Source organism: Polistes dominula, unplaced genomic scaffold (assembly GCF_049000335.1).
Source record: "Polistes dominula isolate Pdom_NZ unplaced genomic scaffold, Pdom_raw_medaka contig_24, whole genome shotgun sequence".
In the NCBI taxonomy this organism is placed as follows: domain Eukaryota; kingdom Metazoa; phylum Arthropoda; class Insecta; order Hymenoptera; family Vespidae; genus Polistes; species Polistes dominula.
The window spans coordinates 3,559,366-3,578,660 of record NW_028301150.1 but is presented as its reverse complement, the minus strand read 5'-3'; the positions used below and the strand labels follow the sequence as shown (position 1 = coordinate 3,578,660).

The window sequence follows — 19,295 nt, the reverse complement described above, 5'->3', positions numbered from 1 at the left end:
ACAAAAGCGAAACAGAAACCAAACGAAAGTAGAATTAAATAAATAATTCAATGAAATAACTAAAAAGAAAAAAGAAAAGTTGAGAGTTGACCTATACGGTTGAAGCTTAAAATCAATTTATAAAGTTAAAGCTTCATCTCGCATAGAAATAATTTTCAAAACGGGATTTCATAAACGAACGATGTTGTAACTTTTACTTAAAACTCCGATAGGTTTCAGGAGGAAAATGGTAACGATATACATAGATAGTTAGAAATTTTCAGTTGGTTAACGATGAGTTGAGTGTATGGGACAATTTGCTAATGAAAATTAAACGCTACTTGTGATTACGATAAAACGAATGAAATATAACTTTTGAATGATGTCGTTATAGACACGGATATCAAAATATCTACATGTATAGCTGACTATTTCAGAAAGTGCCTATTTAATGGCAAAAAATCACTTTTATTTATAATATTGTGCTCATTGTATTGTAATTATTCACATTTCAATATTAAATCGTGATTCTTTCCACGAAAAATAAAATATCAACATTTTCGTCGACAAAATGATCGCTATAATAAAATTAACGATAAGAATCTAACAAGAGAGAGATAGATAGAGACAGAGAGAGAGAGAGAGAGAGAGAGAGAGAGAGTGTGAAAATAAGAATCAATGTGATATAATTAATTTTTATTTTTTTGCGGCTTTGCAAGATTCTCAGTTTTATACACTGGTTGTAAAATCGAAATTACTTTATTAACATATGTCTGGAAATTTTATATTTCACGGATAAAAATTTGATCCGCATGACGAGCTAATATAAACAGTTCAACGATCAAATAATATTCTTATGTCTGTCGTTTGGTTATCAATGAAAAATATTTCGAGTATCCTTATTATTCCCCTCACTATTTTGATGTATTTTTATTTTCTTGTTTTTTGTGTATGTGTGTGTGGATGTGTGTGTTTGTGAAAAATTAAATTTTCATTCGAAATTTACTCGTTAAAATTGCAATGCTGTACTTAATTTCATTTTTATATTTTCATGATATGTTAAAAATGAAATATTGAAAAGTGTTGAAAAGGTAGATTTAAAAATGTAGGAGAAGTAAAAAGGTCGGTCAGCATCCGGTGGACGATCTCGCGTATTTTCCACTCACACGGAGAGCGTAGACGTGGTTTGACGGTTCGGAAGGAACGACCGTGTTATTTACATATATTACTGAGAAAAAAAGAGGAAAAGAAGAGAAAAGAAAAAGAAGAAGAAGAAGACGAGAAAAGGTGGTACCCGGAGGACACAAATTTATGGTTCGTGCAGGTTCTTGACGGTCTCTATTTAGAAACGTTCTTTCTCAAAAGCGTAGAGTTTTCGTCTCACGAAAATCTTCCGGACTCTTCTGTCCGTCTCTCTCTCTCTCTCTCTCTCTCTCTGTTTCTCCCTTTTTCTTTTATCCTTATTCTTTATCCCGTCGCTACGTTGGAAGAGGCCACTCGTGCGCGGCCAATTCAGTTAATTTTTCCTTAGTGGAAGCCAAGAAGACGATTTTTCCCGCTCCTTGCCTTTCTAGATCTTTGCCCTCACCCCTCCCTCTCCCTCCTCCCTTCCCTTCCCTTTCCTTTTCTTTATCCTTTTTTTATCTCTTTCCTTTTCCTTCTCCCCCGCTACCGTAATCCTCGCGTTAACTTTTTTCTCTCTACACTCTCCTTACCCCTTTCATTTCTCCTTGAACGAAGTCACGATGCGTTCACCACGTATTGTTCCTTGAAATCGTCTTCGAAAGGTCTCTTATTCTTCCCTTTCTTTTTTCCCTCCCTTCCTCGTCGTTTCGTTTTTCCTTTTTAACATCAGAACTGCCTCCAGAAATTCTCAAGACGAATGATAAAGAAAAAAACGCTGAAATGGTGAATCAAGAGGTTGACTGTTTCTGACAGCTTATGTTCAACGAGTTTAAATATTACATCGCAGTTAAAGACGATTTGAAATGGTTTTTATTTAATTTTGTTTTTTACGAAAGGTTAATATTATTATATTATTAATTTGTGGAAACCCACATCAAGACCATTTATATGGTTGTACGGTTATGAATGGATCCTTCAATTTTCGTACTGTGAATGTACAACTCGTACACGTACTTTCTTATAATTACTTGATTATAAAATTTTATTCGGTACTTACGTATTAACGCCACCGTAGCAAAAATTCCGCTAATGCGCCAATAAAGAATAATCTTGTTGTTCGAGCACAACAGCCTTGTTGTTTACAGATAACAACCGTCAGGGTTTTGTCAGGGTTGCGTCAGGGTTAGAGCGACAGCATCAGGTGAAAGAAAATATAGACTGTTTTGAATCTATGTTCAATTCTATATCGGCCCATTTTCCACCGAAAAAAATATAAAGTTTATCGTCTACAAAAGATTTGGTACTGAACAGAAACCCTGAGGCAACCCTGACGCAACCCTGAAGAAACCATGACGCTTGCTATGTGCAAACAACAAGGTTGTTGTGTGCGAACAACAAAATTGCTCTTTATTGGCGCATTAGCGGAATTTTTGCTGCGGTGGCGTTAATACGTAAGTACCTTTTATTCTTCTAAACTTCAACGTTGTAAGGGCTGAAGGATATACTATGAGGAAAATACAAGCTCAATTATTATTAATTAACAATATATTTTATTATTCTGTTATGAATTTTAACTGTTTTTTTCTGGATATTTTATATAGTGAATAGTTACTTGATTCAGTTAGTCAGCCTGTATTTCGATATTCCTTAGGAATCCCTTAGCTCCGATAGTTCTTATGAACTTAAGATATATCAAGGGATCAGCTTTCTCTTAAATAAACACGGACACAAGGGTCTTATGATTCTGTGGTCTATCTAAACTAAACAATAGTATTGACTACTTTTGTGTGTGTTTAGTTTGAAGCGCGGTATGGGTGGAAGAGTATGGAAAGGGTGTTGTTCTGTATTTATTTTGTTCTATAATTAAAAGTAAATATCTGAAAACAACGCTACGAATTCTTTGAAATATTTTACAATGTATTCTCTAGATGAATCTTTACATAACTCCACCTAGATTACATTTTTTTTTTCGTTTGACCGAAAATAGTATTCTTCTTCATTTATTTTTCCAATATGCTTTTTTCTTTTACAAAGCATTAAAACGTTTTGCTGTTAACGTTATGTCGTTAACGAAGTTTTTTTTTTTTTTACAATTTTAGTCTCTTTATATATTATTTTTTACAATGATGCAACACGACTAACTTAAAATACAGGCGTTAATAATGCACTTTCCATTAAGTTAGGTTGTTTACAATGAGGAAACAACTATAAAGCAACGTAACTCGCTTATTACGAATGAATAATTATAACAACCGATTATTCATTTTCTACCATTGTGTTCAATGTTTTTAGGAAACAATATATTTCCTAACCACCTGTTTTTATTTTATTTGATAACTTTACCGATATATAATTGTTGCTATTTCATTCGAAAATTTGTTTTCTTTCATGTTCGTTTAATTTTTCTTTCCACGTCTGATACTTACAAGTTTGTACAAATTGAACATTTAAAAATGATCAATCAGAAATTTCGACAAAAATAATTTTTTAGTGTATTTATAATCTTATGATATATTAAAAACAAACTTTTTATCATACTACATATTTATCATGTATGATAAATCTAATCTTATACTTATCTTTTTATAATGACAAATCATCATGAATTATTTTTCTCTTATGTATATATATATATATATATGTATGTTAAGATTTTAAATCTATTGTTTCATGAGTACCTTAGATATGTACACCAATGGTTTTTTTTGTAATTAGTTTTTATGTTGCTATTTTTAGAATAGGATAAATACGCTTCTCACATAGACAAAAGAAAATAGATGGTTCTAGGAAAGGTAGAAAACAACTTTCTTAGATATTCTAGGAATATGTTTTTTTGTTAGGTAAAAGTATAAGAAATGTTATCCTCTGTTGTTATGAAGAATATATTGTAGTATGTATTTGAAAATGTGTGAGAGTATGTGAGTTGTGTGTGTGCGTGTCCTTTAAGAGACATACGTTATTTCAAAAACATCGATATAAGTTGATTGAAATAAGGAATAAACAAACAACAAAATTAATAATATATATTTAATGTGTACACCTTGAAAACACCTGATTAAATATCTGTATGTTTCTCTTTGCTAATCAATAGTTATCATACTTAGAATTTTGATAAAATTGCAATAATATATGTCAATGTTCTTATTTAATAAGATCATAAGATGAATAAGAAGATTTAATAAGATTTAATAATATCTAAAAGATCTTTTTTAGTAGAAAAAAATTTATAAGAAGATAAAAAAATAAAAAGAAATGACTAATAACGATTTAACAAAACTATATATATATATATATATATATATATGTATGTGTGTGTGTGTACAATATTTTATATTATATAACATATATTCTAATATATGATAATACATAACAAGAACAACAGCTTTCAGTTAACATTTTTTTAAATTATGATTTTGATTATTGTAAAACAAAAATCCAAAATTTGTTAATTAAAATTATTTTAAGTTATTACAAGATTAGAAATTTGTATTAACAAAATATATAAGAGAATAGAAATTGTTAATGCAACAACAATATTGTTAAAATTGCATTTTTCAACAATTTGTACATTGTTTAATAAAAGATGATATAATATATTATTAATCTGTTTATTATAAGGTTTTATATCTCTATTTATTTAGTCACATTCAGTATACTCTCTTTATCTCTTTTTCTCTCTCTCTCTCTCTTGTTCTCCCACCCTTCAACTTCTTTTATAAATGATTCATCCGGTTGGAAAGCAGAAGCGTCGCTCGTCAGTTAGAGCTGAACGTTTTGACTATATCTTCAATTTATCTGTAATATTCACACATATAATAGTTCATGTAATTTAATTTGAAATAAGGCTAAACATTTTAAAATTTTATGTGTGTTAAAAATATTTGTGTATTAGGTGAAAATTGTTATATAATTTTAATTATAAAATATTTGTTCCTGTGAATTAAACAAAGAAACATTTAAAAAAAAAAAAAAAGAATAATACATTTGTTTAATCAAACAAGTTAATTAGAACGTTCTTAAAAGTGAAAATGTCTGATGTAAACACTCAGATCGAGAAACATTTCAATGTACTTGTACCTAAATTAGCTAATCATCTTAGAGATGATTTCGATAAATTTGAATACGAGTTGAAACAACCTGAAGATAGTATCTTTGCCTCTGGTATTTACTTTCTCACAATAAAGTTTTGGATTAAGAATGAGAACAAAAATAAGGAACCGAAGACAACTATTATGCGTTTTGTCGCTAAAACACCGATCACGACTGCATCCGTGCAACAAATTATTAATATAGAAAAACACTTTCACAATGAAATTATGTTTTATCGTAATTTTGCTACAGAGAACGATAATTATCCAAAATGTATTTACATCGATGTCGGTGAATCGTATCAAACAACGTTGATCTTGGAAGATGTATCTCATCGAGGTTACACACTTCATCCACAAAAAATCGATTTACCTATGGACGATATTATTGCAGTTATGAAAGAAATTGGTAGATTTCATGCCAAAGGATACGTCATGAAGGAACAACAACCAGATAAATTTTTTAAAATAATCAATGATATTCAAGAATGTCGATACGATGAAAACGATAAAGAAACGTTTCATCATTTTAATTATTTAATTAATTTCGTTAGTCACAGACCTGTCGCATATTTACGTGAACATAATTATGATCGAAATATTTGTGATAAACTCGAGAAATTCTTTAAAAACGCTTATGATAATATCACGTTGAAAACTATAAAACCCGTTGAACCATTGGCCGTATTTTGTCACGGTGATTTTACTATTAACAATATGTTATTTAACAAAACCGAAAGGGAAGCTCCAGTATTGCTAATTGATTTTGCTTTAATTCGATACGGTTCACCGACGATCGATCTTTCCACGTTTCTCTGTCTCTCTTGTATCAATCAAGTGAAATGCAATAATATATCAATGGTTTTACGAGCTTATCATGACGAATTGACGAGATATCTTAAAGAAAATGGTTTAACAAATTTAGATAAATACTCATATGAAGCTTTCTATAATGATTACGTCGAGAATGTTCTTTTTGGTTTCATTATAGCAACATTTTTCTTACACATGCTTGTAAACAAAGATTTTCCAAAGATACCCGTTCTCTTGGATAAAAGTATAGAAGAAATTTCAGACCTAGTATTTGTATCAGGTGGTGATAATGTTTCCAAATTATTGGCAGACTTATTACTCGATTTAAAAGAAATTGGATGCTTTAATCATGTTTTGTGATGATTTTATCATCAATTGCCATGAAAAATGAAATATCTAATAAGTTGATAAATTAACACAATAAATGCATGTCATCTGTTAAATTGTGTTATAATGAAAGAGGCATTTATACAGTACTCAGGTTTCTATCTATGTACTGATAAGTTATCTACTTATATCGTAGTATTAAAATTTTGTTGAAGAAAATATATTTCAAGTATGATCGAAGAAAGACAAACAACTGATAAAATGATTACAGAATTTTTCTTTAGATAAGAGTTTAAAAAGTTTTTATTAAATAAAGTATCGATATTTCCGTCATAGTTGTCACTGGGATAAAAACAAAATATAAAAGGAAGAGATAATAAAAAGGATGAAAGCGTTTAAAAGTTCATGCAACGTTTATCGAATACATCGAACAAAAGCGTTTTACCTTAGCGTTGAGTAAAGAAGAGTTGTAGGACGCGCAAAAATTATTATTCTTCCAAGCGTAGTGAGTGAGTGAGAGAGAGAGAGAGAGAGAGAGAGAGAGACTCGACTCTGGTATCTGCCTTTCAAATAAAGGCATCCTCGTGTCGTGCTGTACCGTACTCCTGTACGCGGAAAAAACTTTGTCATTTCCATATATTTTTCCTCGTGCATCTTGGCGTGCGCGCGTTCGCGCGAGCGACTTACAGGAAATTCGTTTATAACGTCGTAGCCTGAATTTCAAATGCCGTCAAAAATTTTTCTTTGCTTTTGCTATGATAGAAACTAGCTAGAAAGAAAGAGAACGAGAAAGTGTACATGTATATGTGTGTGTGTGTGTGAGAGAGAGAGAGAGAGAGAAAATGAAAGAAAAGAGATTATGCATTACCTTGTTCACAGTGTTCTTGCACGATCATGTATGCGAACGAGTTAAGATAAATGATAAGAAGAAAAAAAAAGTAAGAGAGACAAATAGTGCATTTAAAATAGTTTTATTATAATTTGACGAGAATAAGTGTGAATATTCACATGGTAAAATTTTAATCATAAAAATAGTATAATTTTTCGATGGGTTGATTCTAGTGTAATTTGTAGAAAAACGAAAAAAAAAAAGATTTTTTAAAAACAAATTTTATTACATTGTAGTGAATCGAAAACATGTATACATATATTTATATTTGGACGAATGTATATGTATATATGTGTGTATTTGCAAGTGGTGCACTTTGGTACAGCCTTCAAGCATGGTATCATATTTTGTAAAATCGAGTCTACGTGGGTACATACGTACATTGAATGCAATCTATGTGAGGTTGTATCGATCGACGTGATATCAGTATCATAATAACAAGGAACTGTTCCTAATGAGAGAAACTGAATACACGTTGTATTACTTATTGTTAGAATAATCAAAAAATAATATATACAAATTGATAGGTAAATTCGATACATAACTGATTTATAGAAATAAATTCATAATGATAAAAAATAATAGACCTTGAAATTAATTAACTATTATAAACTATATATATATAAGGGTGAGAGAAAATGTGATAAATGTGTGTATTGATATTTCTAGAAATATTTGACGTGTATGGTAAATAAGTATGAGTGCGTGTGAATTTATTGTAGGATAAAAGTGACCGTTTTTTTAAACAGGATTGCATGTATCTTGAACCTATTGTCTAATGTGCCAGCAAGTGCGCTTATTTGATATTTTATTGTATTTACAACGAGTATTCGTGTGTGAAAGACGACGAAAAATAACGAAGAATTACGACGTTTAAAGTAACACAAAACACGACGAGTTAATTAATTATTAATTTAGATATTTATAAATACTTACATTAAATTATAAGCACTTACCATATTATTTTATCTCATTTCATTACATTTTATTATAAACATTATTAAATATTAAATAAATAAAATTAAATACAAATAAAATTTTACATATATTTAAATAAGAAAAAGTCGTACATATTTTTATTTCTATTTGTTTTATAAACGTATTAAAAAAAAAAAAAAAATATATATATATATAAAAATGTAATAAAACATCGTTTAACTTAATTTTATGAAAATTATCTATTATTTTCTCTTTTTCTTTCTCTTAAGGTTAATAATCATTTTTATATAATCTTTCGTACAATAAGAATCATTTTCTTGCTACTAGTAGAAAAGTGTACAAGTTTGATCGTTAAACTCGAAGAATCCGAACGTTTCGTACGCTTTGCCGACAAGTTCGAGAACTTTTTAAGAGGTCGAAAAGAGTTTAACGATCTTTAACGACTAGCATACAGATAGCTTTGCGTAAATGATAGAAAAGAAGAAAGAGAGAGAGAGAGAGAGAGAGAGAGAGAAAAGATAGAAATTGATGCTCTGTATACTCGAACGTTTTAATCTAAGGAAGGGTCACCTCGTTTCTTTAAAGTAGAAAATATTAGGAATATTTCGAGGAGAAAAAGAGAAGTTGGGCGTTGAAGTCGCGAGTCGCGTGCTCCAAGTTTTAAGATGCAATATTTCAGAACAGCTAAAAGAGAAGAAAGCAAAGAAGAAGAGCCCTTTAATGCGACAAAGCAAATAACCTTCGGTCTAAGAAGATTGCGAGGGAAACAAGGTCGGCAGACGATACCGAGTGTGCTGCAGAAAGAGAAGCAGAACTTCCACGCCCCCTTTTTCTTTTCTTCTCCTTTTTCCTTCTACCCTCCTTAACCTTTCTTCCTACTCTTTTCTTCAAGTCTCGTTCTACCCACGCAGAATCTTGATAAGCACGACCGGCTAGATAAATAAATTCTTTTCTCTCTGTCTGTCTTTCTCTCTCTCTCTTTCTTTTTTTCGAGAAAGTATTCTACGAAAAAGCTTTTCTACGAACAATTTTCTCGACGATTTTCACGTGTTTCCTCTCTCTTTAATTTATTTGAAATATTTTATTTGTTTTACAAATTTCATCATTTCTAAATGTGATTTATGATTCAACGATTTACTCTAATAATATATTATCACGTGTTTAATATTTATTATTAGTTAGGAGAATATTTTTACTTTGTTTTAATTTAAGATTGATGATTATAAGATACTGGATGTATATTATATATTTGATAATATATAAGACATTGTGTGTGTGTCATTCCTATACGACAAAATGAAAATAGTGACAAATATAAAGATATATTTTCCACGTATATATATCACACCTTCGGTTCCTTTCAATATAAGAATGATCGATGATTCAGAATAAAAAGGTTTCAATAAAAGGGAAAGGAGAGTGTGTGAGAGAGAGAGAGAGAGAGAGGTCCTAGAAGGAAAGATCGAAATATTTTCAACTCGACTCGTGACAAATAACTTTGTTCCTAATTCGAAATTAATTCCATCCTAGTCGTAAATTATCGTTCTTAGAAAATAAGACAAAAAAAGGAAGGAAGGAAGAGAGAAAGAAAGAAAGAAAGAAAGAAAAAAAGGGAAGGGGTGAGTAGTGTTTCGGCACGCGAGCTAACATGTATAGGCCGAAAGAAAACCTTGGATTACCGATAACGTATTATCGTTTTATCTTCGATACGGTTGATCGATAAAACGAAGAAAAATATTCGTCCTATATTTAAAAAAAAGGAACAAAACGATCGTTGATTACGAGCTAAGTAATAAGAAAAATTGATGTTAAATCAATCTGACGCATACACAATGTGCCATTGTTAAAATGAAAAATGAACGTTCTTTTATTGTATAGACAAGTTTGCCACTCTTAAGATCAATTAATTATTTCTCAGTGTGAGAAATAAAAAGGATAAAAAAAGAAAATCGTTTATTACCTAATCATTATTTGTAATCTCATTTACTAAAGTACACACACAATTGCTTGAATATTATTTTTGATAAGAACTATTTTCAGGAATGAAAATAAAAGTTAAACTAAACGTTGCATCAGCTGTCGTGAACAATACTATCGAATCTTTAGAAAAGAAAAGAAAAAAAAAAATTCGAACAAAATGGAGTGAAAGTCTTTCTCTCTCTCTCTCTCTCTCTCTCTTCCTTTTGATTCTCATACTGCACACATACACAATTTCTCTCGTTGGCGATACGTAAGTATGCAAATGCAAGAGTACATTTATCTCGGCACCACGCCCATGTATTTCCTGGGAGCTTCCGGACGCATTGTCGAGAGCGAATCGAATCCCCACACCCGTGGTCGAATCCGCCACCCTCAAGCCACCCTTCGAGAGCAAGCACCCACCCAACCCACCCCTTCTTCATCCCGCGGAATCCCCGTGGTGCCGCCACCCCAGTCCGATACTCCGGAGATTTACGAGCAAACTAGCCTGCTCCCCAGGGCTAATAGACCGCCAAGTTATGGGCCAATTCAATTTAATTTCGAAAATAAACAACCGCCGACGGCGACGTAGGTCAATTTATTCCTAAATACCGCGAACCACCCACCTACGAGGAGATATTCTCTCTCTCTCTCTCTCTCTCTCTCTCCTTTCTTCATTCTCTTTTTCTCATCTCATCTCTTACTTTGGTCCACTCGAACGTAAAACATACGACTGAGAATAATGTCTGTCTTGTTTCTTCCGAACTAGCTATTGTTCGAATAGTAGTCCATGTGGATAGTCTCTTCTATTTTCAAAATAATTCTAACGAAGTATGATTCGGTCTAACCAAGTTGATAGTGATAATCAATTATTAAAATTCAATTGATTATACGTCAAGGATGTTAAATAACAATTGAGTGCTCTCCTCAATGTAGATGGATCATTGTAAATTGAGAATACAAATAAATTTTAATGAAGTTATTTCTCGTAAGTAAGTGTATGGATATAACATAGATACACTACACTTATAACTGTGTGTATTTTTCAAACAAGTTTTCATTATTTTATATAGAAATTATATTGTTCAAATATTCGTTAATTCACTTATCTTGGATTGGAGTATAATCCGTGAGATTAACGTTGGGGGAAAATTCAGATAGATAGCGAGAGAGAGAGAGAGAGAGAGAGAGAGAGAGAGAGAGAAGGAGAATCGCGTAAGCGTAACGAAAAGTTTCGAATTCATCCGTTCTATGTAACAAAGCCACGTTTAAGAAAGACGAAAAGAGACGATTGGTTTGGGCATAGTTGTTAAGGAAGAAGTGGTCTAAGTTTAATGAATTTCCGCACTCTAATTTGTTTGAGCCATGAATGATCGATGCCGGTTAAACCGTGAAAGGGTAATACAGTATCTTACACTCTATTATCTTCTTCTAATTTTTGTTCTTTCTCTACCATTATTTTTTTCTTTCTAAAGTTTCTTTGAAAAATATAACACACAAAAAGCAACGTCAAAGAGATTAAAATCATTGGTATTGCAAATATTAAGAAAATCGAATTGAGTTATAAATCGAATTTGTGTGAAATTTCGTGATAAACAAGCCGATACAAATATTGGTCCATCGTTCGCTTTGATTAAAACAAACTAAAATTCGAAATTTAAACGCTGACATATCTCACGGTTTACACATCTCTTTTAATCGAACTTTATGTGATTAATTTTTTTCTCTCTCTTCTATTTTTTGTTTGTTTGTTTGTTTTTTTTTGTTACCTTAACATTTTGACGATATTCTAATAGATCTAATTAAAGCATAAAATAAATCAGTCTAATAGTTAACATAAGAGAATTATGTATAGTTATGTATACCTATATCAAACGTACCAAGGGGGTGCGAACCCTTTTCGCGAACTTCTTGTAAAAGTTTGACTTCTTTCCTTTCCTTTTCCTCTTTCTCTTCTTCTTCTTCTTCTTCTTCTTCTTCTTCATCATCTTCTTTTTATTCTTCTTTCACGATTCTGTGAGAACTTTTAATTAAAATTTCTATGCTTCTTTAAAAGACGTACGATGTTCAAATCGTAAGGGCGTTTTTTCTTTAGATATTATACAAGATAAGAAATCCAAGAATTGTGTTGTTTAATGATATCAAATGCAGAATTCAATATTTTAATAATACCAAAAATACACCTTCACAATTTAACAACCTCGAACTAAGCTAGACGTTTTAAAATTAATTGACATAAATATTAGTTTAAGATCATTTTACTTTTTCTTTTTAACATATGCATATTTATACATGCGTTCATATAAATACATAAATTGTTGCAGCAAAAATACATATTCAGAGTTTATTACATACATAATATATTCAATTTTATAGTTCTATTTAATATTATTGAAAATAATAATGAAATTAAATAATAAACTTTTAAATAAATTATGAAGTATGTTATTTTCTATTTTCTAATATTATTTCAAACATAAAGAAAATTCAATGGAAGGAGTTATTGGCTGCCTTGTAGATTGGGTCCTAGATACGAAGAGCATATTCCACTCTAATCACATCGTTACAACGTCGTGTTGATCATCGCACGTGTAATTGCATCCCGAGACACACTACACATTCTACGTTACGCAGTCATCTCTCTCTCTCTCTCTCTCTCACTCTCCATGTATGTGTTCGATTTTGCACGTTTCATCCCGTTCGTTGTCGTCCCGTCCCTCTCTCTGATTGCGTTTCAACGTGAATTTGCATTTCTATCAACGAGCGATGATACGGCCTCTTTAATGTAGACTAGTTTTGTCTAAATAGAATAATAACATGAAAAAATATAAGAAGAAATAAAAGATATTTCAGAAAATATGCAACCCCTTTTGCGATCGAACATGAGAAAATAATCGAACATGGAAACAAAGATAAAATGACAATTGCAAATTTTTCTCAAATTATTGTGAAAAGATTTTTAAAAGAAGAATATTACAAACTTTTGGGATATACATTTATTTTATATGTGTATACGCGTGTGTGTAAATGTGTGTGTTGTATGGGGTTTCTTGTTTTATTAGGGTTAGAACAATTGTGCTTCTACATCCTTTGCATGAAACAATACGATTCTATCAATTTTATAGAAACATTTATATATTTCTATCGAATTTATAGAAACATATATATATATATATATATATATATATAAGATTTTATAGAAAAAATTCATTGATTTTTGTAACCCAATCCTATTTGTACTATTTTCTCTAAGAATCACTCTATTGATTTTCTGTACATATTTTTCTTACTATTATTATCATTATCATTACTATTATGGATGTACTTTATCGGATATCAGGAGAAAGAGATTCTCGGTTCTTTAAATTAATGGTACGAACAAATTAGATATAAAAAGAATTTACAAAGGTATTATTAAATCTTTGATAAAAGAACATTTGTCATAATTTCACTAAAACAGGTAAAATACGTTTATGTGTTTTATTAGGTTGACCAAAAGCATTGCTTATTCTTGTTCTTTGCTTATGGTTTTAATAGTACAACTCAATTCCATTTCCTTTCTGCACCTTTATCTGAGTTTCCAACTTCTAGTTTCTGTGTCTATATCTATAGATTATAGTACTACCCATATCAAAAGTACAAACTGAGTTATTTTGTATAATTCTGATTTATACACACCTTTACTCGCCCCATTAGAGAAATAAATACATAAGAGCTATTACACACATTAATAAGTTTTGCAAATAGGAAAACATTAAAATGATAATTAATAAATAAATAATTTAATTGTTATTATTATCATTATTATTTTTATAATATTGTTTTTTTTTTAAATATATTTATCAAGAAAATAGATATAAAAATAAGTATAGTAAGTAAAAACTTTTCTTCGAAAGTTACAAGTGGAGAAAAGAGAGTTCATCAAAAATTTAATATGTCATGAAAGAAAAGTAGATATAGTGATAAAAAAATAAGGAACAAGAGAAACAGAAAGTGGATGTGAGAAAGTAAGAAAGTAACCAAAGGGCGAAGCCTATTCGAGAGCAGATTACTCTACATATCTGGTTACATTCCTTTCGACATTCGCGTTCCTCTATACTAGTTTCAACTATGGCTTCGTATTAATAGTACTCTATTATAAGTATTACAAAGATTTCCAAAAAAAAAAAAAACAAAAGAAAATTCGTAAATTTCTATTAAATATTACAACATAATAAATTGTTCATATTCACAAAAAATATATATAATTAAAAGAAATACCGAAATGACAGTATACTATTAATTAAAACGACAACAATATTAAAAACAAAATTAGTGAGCAAGTATTTTCAAGAACAAAAAATATATATTTAAATATTCGCCAATGGTATTTGTTGATTTATGAAAAAGAAAGTTTTCTATAGAAATTCTTAGAATAAGTCTTAAAAGAAATATAAAAATCATGACAATGCCACGACAATTCATCTTCTCCTTTTCGCTCATCCACCCTCCATTTCTTTTTTTTTCTCTCTCTCTCTCTCTCTTTCTCTCTTTCTATGTCTTTCTTTGTCTCTTTTACCATTTCAAGTAAATCCGAAGTTGTTAATCCAACTGTATTTATAATGACTCCTTTCTACTTCGCTACTTTCCCGAATCCAGAATTACTCTCTCTCTCTATCTTTTTCTTTCTCTTTCTTTCTTTTTCTTTCTCTTTTATTTTTTTTCTTTATATATACAGTAGATATATATTATCTTTAAAGTGAGGGAAGAAAAATTTCGCTTCTTTTTTACACACCTACAGATGTTTCGCGTCCTTTCGTTAGAGCACCGCTTAAAGAAAGAAAATGAGAGAGAAAGAGAAAGAGAAAGAGAAAGAAATAACTAGTGAGAGAAGGAAATAGAAGAAAGAAACGTTTGCGCGAATGGCCTTCGAGGAGAAAAAGAAAAGGTACATAAAAGAAAGAAAAAATAGCAGTACCTGCCGCGAACAATCTCTGCATTACTTTCACAACGAAAGACCAAGACACCCTACTACTACCCTTTTCTACTCTTTACCGTTCTCTCTAGTTCACTCTCTCTCTCTCCCTCTCCCTTTCTATCCCTTTCTCTTTGCTTATCTTCCTTCACCATCCGACTATTTCTTTCGCTTTGGAATATTTTCTAAAGCATCCGCTGTACAATGGAGAAACACCAAGCTGAAGGTGAAAATGCTATGTTCTACTCTTCTTTTCCTCTTCTCCCCACTCTCTTACAATTCCATCCCTTAGCCCGCCCCCACCCCTTCCCTTCTCTTTCTTTTTATTTTTTTCGTGTTTATTTATTTTTTTTGCTTTCTTTCTTTCTTTCTCGGTGGTTTTTTCTGTCTTTTTTTTTTATTTTTTTTTTTTATTCAAAGCAACTTTATATTTATCGCAGTAAGGGCGGGGAGAAAGCCAGCTTAAAAAGACTGTTGCCGACAGGTCCTATAATTTAAGACTTCCTTTTCCACTCATGGTATAGTTCGTAAACGCCTCTTTTCCTACTAAGAGTATATCTAACATTTACCACATTTTCTTCTTTAGTGGTTTTTCATTTTCATAAACAGGAAACTGGAAGTACGACAGACGGTAAGTGTATGTATGTCTGCTGTGTGTGTGTGTGTGTGTGTGTGCTGGGGAGGGTGGGAAGTGGTGGATCGGTTGGTTTCTTTCTCTTTTATCATGCTTCTTTGTACAGGTAGACTGCGGTTGCTTTTCCCTTCTTTTTATTATCGACAATTTTCTTACGTCCAATTATTTTTCTACGTACTTATCTATAAAATATATTATAATGATGTGGTTCTCTTTATTTTTCCTTCCTTTTTTTTCTTTTTCTTTTTCCATTCAACATCGATCCTCCATTATTTTTTCGTGATTGTGAATTTTAATTGAAAAATAGTTAGAAAATAAATTGCGAATCTATGCTTGATAAAAATTTGTTTGTTCTCGTAATAAATAATAATAATTGTATTATAATCGATTGAATCACGTAACGTTGTCCAGTCAAATAAAACGATTGTCGCGCATTTACGGGAACTCATAAAATTCAATAAGTAACTTTAAACTCACTGATGTGAGTGAGATAGTTATAAAATCAAATCACTGTGAAAAGCTGCCTTCTGAGTATAAATCTGGCACGACTAACCGACGCTGTTAGTCTGTTTTAACGAGTTCTACGTCTAATGGCGACATTATCAATGAGATCGAATCTCACAAAAAGGGCAAAGATGATGTATCATTTTCTCATTGCATTAATATTACTTTTTCCTTTCTTTCCATACATTTTGACAAATAAAAAACGCATAAGAAAATCTTAACGTACCAATTTCCAGCTATAATGTACATAATAATAATAATAATAATAATAATAATAATAATAATAATAATAATAATAATAAGATATCTATCATCTATGACATTCCTTTTTTTTTATTTTTTTAATTAAAATTCTTAGAAATCAGAAAAAATATTGAAAAGTGATTAAACGCGAAAGATTCTTCGAACAAAATATTTCGAGCGTAAAAAATATTTCAAAGCAAATTCTCTTTAAGAGAGAAAGAGAGAGAAAGAGAAGGGCTTTCTTTTTTTCTCATTGCGCTTATTTTTCTATTTTATAAACATAGCTGTTCTATTATTGCGATCAAGCACGTCTCGTCTGTTCGTTCGTTCGTTCGTTCGTTCGTTCGTTCGTTCGATGTAACGTCGTAAAAAATAAAAAAATAAAAGACGAAGGGAAGATAGAGTAATGAGATGTGCTTAACGGGGGTTGGAAGGTAGCTCGACGCACGAGTATTGTTAAAGAAAAATTTTGTTTCCTTTGTTGTAACATATTTCCTAATTTAATTCTAACAGGCGTTACAGGGCTCGAATTTTTGTGAATATTTTTCCTTTATTTCTTTCTTCTTTTCGTTGTTCGTTCACTTGATTTCAGAAATAGATGAAGGGAAAAGAGAAAGGTTGTTAGTAACAACAACAACAACAACAACCACAACAAAAACAACAAAGACGACGACGATGACGGTGACCGTTCGTTTCATGTCGTGCTATGTAAAAAGCTTAAAATAGCTTTTTAACATTCGTCGCATGTGTATACGCGTACGAGTTAAATTAGTTGGTTCTCTACGTAGCACGACATTCAGGCGATCGTTCGAGACCGATAGAAATTTCTTTTCTTGTAAATTTCTTTCGACATTTTTCCCGGAAACTTTAGTTTATTCGAGTTAAAGAATTATGTATACTTTAATACACATACAATAAATTCTTTTTGTTATTTTTATTGTTCGAGATACATATAAAAATATAAGAAGTAACATGTCTTTTATTTGAAGTCTCATTTTCGAGACCAAAATCAAATTGAAAATTCAAAATGGCTACTTAATACCAGAATTAAAATGATTATTAAAAAAAGTGTACTTAATTAATTATTGTTATATTTTCTTCATCATCCCCTTTTGGATTAAAAATTGTTCTTTATAATACTTAGCTGCTTGTATTGAGTTAGAGAGAAAATAGTTCAATGTAAACGTAGTTTTACGATTATTTTTCTCGAACGAATAAATGTTATTCTTATATGTTTTTAAATTATTTTTATACATAGAACTATTATTAACCTGATTATATCACCAATTCAGGTACAACCTATATACATATATATACTATGTAAAAGTTTATAAATTATATAAAAATTCAATGATTACATATCCGTATTTATATCTGTAAATTTACTGAAATTTATTACGATATCTCATGCATGTAATACGTAGATGCAAGTATTATTATTATTATTATTATTATTATTATTATTATTATTATTATTATTACATAGTAGTTAAACATATATACAACATGATATCTTTGCTAAAATACTCGAATGCAAATGCAAATATGTTTGTAGGATAACATAAATGTATTACTTAACGTGTGTTCAAGAAATCACGTGAAAAGTAATCCCCTTGAAGTTTCTCGTGATGGATGCTACGAGATGCAAAACGATGAAACTGCTTCGTTTGTAATTGTATCATAGATAGAAATATAGACAGAGAAGTGTTATAAAATCTGGCAGTACAGATTTCTAGATAAAGTGAATATGTGTGGACGCATGCATTTAATTTCGCTTATGTAATTCTACTAACTCAAGGATAACGAATCGTCTTGTTCGATTAACATTGACAAACGAGTTTTCCGTCATGATGTAATAATTATCGATCATTATTTTTTGATATTTATTATTTTTGTTGTATGTTAAAAATTAATCAATATTTAATATTTAACGTTTGCTTCCTACACCGACATTTCTATATTCATATTTAATATTTTTTACCGATATAAAATTTTAGAAATATAACAAATTTATTGTTTACTATAATATAGTGGAACCATTAGTATTCGACGATTTAGTATTCGAACATTCTATTATTGAAAATCTTTATCATCCGTACACTTGTGTATACACTTTCCTGCTTACAACATAAACTATCGAAAAAATAGTCTACGATGTAATATATTGTACAATATTGTTCATTTCTTATTTATTTTCACATTAAACATTTTTTACAATTATTATCATATCATTTGTTTTAAATATAAGCTTACAATATCATGATAAAAATTAGTGTTCTATTATAAAACAATTTCAATATTTGAACAGTTACGTACAAACAGAACTTGATTTATAATCTCCTAATAATAACAACAACTTTAAGCTGTTGTTATTAATTCATTATTTTCATAAAACTCATACACTAATAAAATCAATTATATTCCACCCTTATCTTCGTAATATTGTATGGCTTTTAAATTTTTTATTATACGTTAATTTATCATCTACTACGAACTTATCTATGCACATACATAAGTGAATATATATTTTTTGTTTAAATAAAAAATAATTTGAAATATGTTATATACATACATACGTACGTAAGTATACGTACGTGCATATATTATCAAGAAAGGTAGAAATTCATATACGGGATAGTAGTAAAGCGTTTGTGGAGATAGGGTCGGAGATAGATAGTACGAACACGTGAGATCATGTCGACGATATCAGGTTAGCTTCCGGTTTACAGGTCTCATTATTTTCACGTTAGTCCGAGGACTACTACGGTTATTCCACGTTTTCTCTTGGAGAGAGGGTTCGAGACTCGAAATCGTAACCATATGTTGTCTATTTGCGTTTCC

The 19,295-nt window shown here is 30.4% G+C and overlaps 2 protein-coding genes across 7 annotated transcripts in view; one reads left to right on the top strand and one right to left on the bottom strand.

Annotated features, from left to right (window-relative positions):
* The window catches only part of LOC107065572 (zwei Ig domain protein zig-8), a 285,070-nt gene that overhangs the window by 124,159 nt on the left and 141,616 nt on the right, over positions 1-19,295 (bottom strand). The window lies entirely within an intron of this gene.
* LOC107065391 (uncharacterized) lies at positions 4,694-8,284 on the top strand. Its single transcript, XM_089177586.1, has one exon. The coding sequence runs from the start codon at positions 5,133-5,135 to the stop codon at positions 6,363-6,365; it is 1,233 nt and encodes a 410-aa protein (XP_089033712.1). The 5' UTR covers positions 4,694-5,132; the 3' UTR covers positions 6,366-8,284.

Excerpts from the sequence above, each read along its gene's own strand:
- LOC107065391 (XM_089177586.1), top strand. The coding sequence starts at position 5,133 with ATGTCTGATGTAAACACTCAGATCGAGAAACATTTCAATGTACTTGTA.